General features: G+C 41.6%; 1 protein-coding gene across 1 annotated transcript in view; it reads left to right on the forward strand.

Annotated features, from left to right (window-relative positions):
• ebag9 (estrogen receptor binding site associated antigen 9) overlaps positions 1-5,752 on the forward strand; it is a 30,773-nt gene extending 25,021 nt beyond the window's left edge. The window contains exon 6 of the mRNA XM_085993283.1: positions 3,611-5,752. Within this exon, the coding sequence (XP_085849409.1) occupies positions 3,611-3,731 (121 nt within the window). The 3' untranslated portion in view covers positions 3,732-5,752. The remainder of the gene's footprint in view (positions 1-3,610) is intronic.
• The last annotated feature ends 263 nt before the right edge of the window (positions 5,753-6,015 follow it).

Raw genomic sequence — 6,015 nt, forward strand, 5'->3', positions numbered from 1 at the left:
GACGGGCGATGTTACGGAGGTGGAAATAGGCGATCTTAGTTATGGTGCGGATATGTGGTCGGAAGCTCATTTCGGGGTCAAATATGACACCAAGGTTGCGAACAGTCTGGTTCAGCCTCAGACAGATGCTAAGGCGAGGGATGGAGTCAGTAGCTAGGGAACGGAATTTGTGGTGGAGACCAAAGACAATGGCTTCGGTCTTCCCAGTTGGAGGAAATTTTTGCTCGTCCAGTGCTGGATGTCAGACAAGCAGTCTACAATTTAGAGACAGTGGCGGGGTCAAGAAGTGGTGGTGAAGTAGAGCAGGACATCGTCAGTGTACATGTAGAAACTGACGATGTGTTTTCAGATGATGTCGCCGAGGGACAGCGTGTAGATGAGAAATAGGAGGGGGCCAAGGATAGATCCTTTGGGGACACCAGAGGTAATGATGTGGGAGCGGGAAGAGAAGCCATTGCAGGTGATTCTCTGGCTACGAGTAGATAGCTAAGAATGGAACCAGGCGAGTGCAGTCCCACCCAGCTGGACGACGATGGCGAGGCATTGGAGGAGGATGGAGTGGTCAACCGTGTCAAAGGCTGCAGAAAGGACGAGGTGGGATAGTTTACCTTTGTCACAGCCACATGTCATTTGTTACTCTGATAAGAGCCGTTTCGGTACTGTGGCAGGGGTGGGAACCTGATTGGAGGGATTCAAACATGGAGTTCCAGGAAAGATGGGCACGAATTTGGGAGGCGACAACGCATTCAAGGACTTTGGAGAGGAAAGGGAAGTTACAGATGGAGTGGTAGTTTGCAAGGGCAGAGGGGCCAAGAGTTGTTTTTTTTTTGAGGAGCGGGTTGATTACGGCAGATTTGAAGGTGAGGGGGATAGTAGCTGAGGAGAGAGAACCATTAATAATAATACCAGCTAACATGGGAGCCAGAAATGGAAGTTGGGTGGTCAGCACTTTAGCGGGAATAGGGTTGAGAGAGCAAGATGAGCGTGGAGTGGGCATGAGGGGAGATCAGAGAGAAACTGGAGAAAGATGCGAGTTCAGGGGTAGGGCAGGGGGGAACCTTGGAGGAAGTTTGGCCTGGTGTGCAAGGGGAAGGAAGGGAAGTAGCAGAGGCAGCTGATCGGATGGTCTCAATCTTAGAGACAAAGTAGTCCATGAGCTCCTCACATTTCTTGTTGGAGGTGGGGGTGGAAGAGAAAGGGGAGACGGGTTTAAAAAGACGGTTTGCAGTAGAGAAAAGAAGCCAGGGGTTATCTTTGATTTCCAGAATGATCCTGGAAGAGTGAGCAGTTTTGATAGATGAGTGCAGGAACCGATCATGTTTTATGTGGTCCAGCCAGATCTAGCGGTGAATGGCTAAACCAGTTGTCCACCATATCCGTTCAAGTCTGCGTCCCTTGGACTTACGGGAGCGAAGATGAGGATCGTACTGGGGAACGGCCAGGATATGAGAGAGTAATGGTTTTAATAGGGACTAGGGCATCAAAAGTGGTGGTGAGGGTGTGGTTGAGCAGATCAGTAGCTGCAGAAATGTTGTGAATGGAGGGCCAAAGGCTGGACAGTTGGGATTTCGTAAGTGCAATTGTAAGCGAGTTGGGAGAGAGGAAGTAGGGTTAAAGTCGGGGATGTGGGTGGAGAGCAATACAAGGAGGTAGCATAGTGGTTATGTTACTGTGCTGGTAAGCCAGAGGCCTGGACTAATGATCCGGAGACATGAGTTCAAATCCAACCACGGCATTTAATTAAATAAATCTAGAATTAAATAAAAAGGCTAGTATCAGTAATGGTGGTCATGAAACTAACTTTAGGGAAGGAAATCTACCATCCTTGCCCAGTCTGTCCTATATGGACTCCTAGACCCAACCATCTTCAGCTGCTTCATCAATGACCTTCCCTCCAACGTAAGGTCAGAAATGAGGCTGTTCGCTGATGACTGCACAGTGTTAAGCGCCATTCACAACTCCTCAGATAATGAAGCAGTCCATGCCCGCATGCAACAAGACCTGGACGACGTTCAGGCTTGGGCTGATAAGGGCAGGTAACATTCGCGGCACAGAAATGCCAGGCAATGACTATCTCCAACAAGCGAGAGTCTAACCACCTCCCCTTGACATTCAATGGCATTACCATCGCCGAATCCCCCACTATCAACATCCTGGGGGGTCACCATTAACCAGAAACTTAACTGGACCAGCCACATAAATACTGTGGCAACAAGAGCAGGTCAGAAGCTAGGTATTCTGCGGCGAGTGTCTCACCTCCTGACTCACCAAAGCCTTTCCACCATCTACAAGGCACAAGTAAGGAGTGTGATGGAATACTCTCCCCTTGCCTGGATGAGTGCAGCTCCAACAACACTCAAGAAGCTTGACACCATCCAGGACAAAGCGGCCCGCTTGATTGGCACCCCATCCATCACCTTAAACATTCATTCCCTCCACCGCCGGCGTACCGTGGCTGCAGTGTGTACCATCTACAAGATGCACTGCAGCAACTTGCCAAGGCTTCTTCGGCAGCACCTCCCAAACCTGTGACGTTGCCCACCTAGAAGGACAAGGGCAGTAGTAGGCGCATGGGAACACCACCACCTCCAAGTTCCCTTCCAAGTCACACACCATCTTGACTTGGAAGTATATCGCCATTCCTTCATCATCGCCGGGTCAAAATCCTGGAAAACTCTCCCTAACAGCACTGTGGGAGTACCTTCACCACATGGACTGCAGCAGTTCAAGAAGGCGGCTCACCACCACCTTCTCAAGGGCAACTAGGGATGGGCAATAAATGATGGCCTTGCCAGCGACGCCCACATCCCATGAACGAATAAAAAAAAAAGTCCAGTGCAGAAGCGTAGTCTTGATGTCCAGGAATTCAGAAGCCAAAATTAAGAGATCCAGCAGCTCAGTGAGAGGAGCAGGCATAGGGGTTGGGGGATTGGTAATGGTGGTTTAAAATAGCAGTTAACTTGTAGTTAGGGCTAAAATGCACCAACTAATAGAGCCCGGGGAACTTGAACAGTGGAAGCAAGGAGATTTGGGAAAGAAAGGGCAAAGGATGGCAGCAGATTCCCATGAATAGAAGTGAATCAATGAGGAGCTCCCTCTGGAACTGCCAGCTAGGAGCAGCCATCTTGTCATCAAACAATAAACCAGTGATTTTTTTTTCCATTGTTAATGCAGTAGTTGGACTGAGTGTAGTGATAGTCTAATGTAAAACTATTATACTGTTTTAAAATATGTGCGTGCTGATTGAAGGTGACCTTTTTTAAAATTAAAAATAGGCATTTAAAAAGTCAGATTTTGTCACAATATCTGAATATCTTAAATATTAATGTTAATTTGTGCTTGAATTTTTAATTGAGATTTGAGATGTCTAGTTAAGCATCAATATTGAGGGATCATCTAAAGTAATCCCATATAGTGCAATACAATTATGTTTCACTGTACAAGTTTATCCTTTTTTCATCCATTTGTTTTTTAAGTTTCCTTGTCAATAGAACCATGTATTAGTTTTTCCCTTTCTGCTAAATAAGATGCTAAACAATTTTCTGTGCAAGTGTATAATTTCTTGCTCCCTTTTCTCCTTTAATACTTCTTATTTTTCCCCACCCCTCAGGCAGCAGAAGCTTGCAGAGAGGGAGAAGAGGTCGGCTGAACAGCAAAGGAAGAAGATGGAAAAGGATGCACAAAGGTTACTGAGAAAGGAACAGAACAAAATTGCTGTAAAACTTTCATAACCGTGAGTGATATGTGGACCCGTCACTGTCAGCAGAAGAGCAGGAGATGTTACTGCCGTGGCAACTATGACCAGTATACTTTGGTGAAGAATGTTTTTATAAGTAGTTGCTACTGATGGTCATTTGACCAATGAGCATGCATTCTAGCTCAAGTCACCATCTGATGCTTGGAAATCTTCATGGATTACTGGAAATCGTTGGGATAGATACAAGATTTTACAGTATATATACATTTTGTTCCACGCTGTCCAGTCAGTGCATTGTTGGGTGCAGTACTTTACTGCACCAATTCCTGAACATCCTAGTAGATTATTTACTGGTGTTCTTTTCTGATTCTCCAGGTTGAATATAGGAATATTTGTAGCTGGATGGACATAATTTATCTGCTGTGTGTAAAATATCTTTTATTTGGAATTATATTTAAGCATAAAAGTGTGTTGGTCTCTCTGGATTTACAAGTTATCCATCTGTTCTGTTATTGCCGGATACTGAAATCTTACCAATGAAATCAATGAATCATCAAAACATGGGTGTTTGTGCTGTATATATTCCTTTAAACAGGTTACTGAGAGAATGATAAGTATAAAAAAATGACTAAATGCATTTGTATATATCTGGTAAAATGTCTGTTTGGGGGTGATTGACATCAGCTAAATAGAGGACTGTTCCTGAAACACTCTTGTTTTTTAATTCATGACTTTTGGCATTCTGAAAGTTAGCATTTCAGTCACAATTACTGTACAAATTAAAGTACAAATTCTGCAGGAAGCAATGAAGAATATAACTACTACAATATTAAGCCTAGTGTGTGCGTCTATATTCGTAGCCAGTCACTTATAAAGTACATAATCACCTTGGTGCCAGTGCTGCAAAATTTGAAATTGTATGTCATGTAGAGTTCTGCAGCATCTGCCATATTTGTGTCTTTTGGAAGTTAGCAGAATCTGCTTGCATTTGTTAATTTTTGTTAAACTTTTTGCATGTTTCTTTTAACTACTTTAAATGATATGAATGATGCCTTGAATGAAATTGTGTATCTTAAATGAAAATGGTCCTTATTCTGCTGTAGGTTGATACCTATTTGTAGTCTTATGAATTCTCTAATCCACAATTAAGAGCAGAACATTTTTAATATTGCCTGAAATAAGGTTAAACTGCTGCCTAATTCTACAATTGGAAAGGAAACCAGCTTTCTTTATTTTCTTTACTACATGCTGTATTGCTATTCCTGCCCACCTGTTTTGAAATATGCTTATTGTACAGCTAAAATTCAATTAACTGGTGATGAGCGTATAATTTTTCATAAATATGGTGCTCCTATTTTGGGCCCGCTTTCCAATGTGATAGTGCATTTTTAGTGTTCACTTCAAGATCTGTTCTACTAAAACCTTTCCCATCCAATGTATATTTGGGTTTTGGAGCAATATTTCAAATTAAAATGATGAGTTACATACAAAAAGTATATTGGTACACTAAAAATAATTTAACGTGCATCATCTTGATCAAAAGCTGACAAAATAATTTGTAAATGATGTTTAAGATCTCTTTTGTGATGGGGTACTTATTTCAATCTATACTGTTCACCTTGCAGTTAAATATCTTACAGCAACATTTTCTTCCTGATTCAGTACTACTTCAAATCTGTTATTACTTCATACAAATTTGGTGAAAGTATTACCAAAATCAATAAATGATCCCTTATATCCAAAACTATTATAACCGTTTCAGTGATGGCATTGGACCGTAAACTGAAATATTATGTGGCCACATCAGATATCTTTGCAGGTATAATTGTAAGAATACAGATTACTTGTCAAACTGATGATCATTGATCCTTAGAAATATAATTGTTTTCTTTAACATAAGTAACAGTTTCTTTCCACATACTGCTTTACTTCTTTTCAGCAATCTTTATACTAAGTAATGTAAATTGTATAAATTTTCCTAAGTCTATAAAATACCTATGTTTAAATCTATTGCGCAGTCCATTGTACAGTATTAAAAAAGGGTAATTGAAAATTCATGGTCTTTTTGTTCTCCATATGAGTTGGGCACTTAATGAAACTTGGAGCAAGAGTGTTAATTATAGCTAGTGTCATCTGATCTTCCTGTGAAACCTACCCATCTTCATTTTCTCTTACCATTGGTGGCAAATCAAATCTGCATAAGAAAACAATTTGCTATTATTACTATGCTTTTTTTTTGGTTGCATTTTAAAGTCCATTTTTTTGTTAAATAAATGTTGGTTTTAAGTTTTATGTCTGGTTTTGATTACAGAAAGGGA

The sequence above is a fragment of the Somniosus microcephalus genome, chromosome 7, assembly GCF_052327205.1.
Source record: "Somniosus microcephalus isolate GS21.2 chromosome 7, FLI_Smic_1.0, whole genome shotgun sequence".
Lineage (NCBI taxonomy): Eukaryota > Metazoa > Chordata > Chondrichthyes > Squaliformes > Somniosidae > Somniosus > Somniosus microcephalus.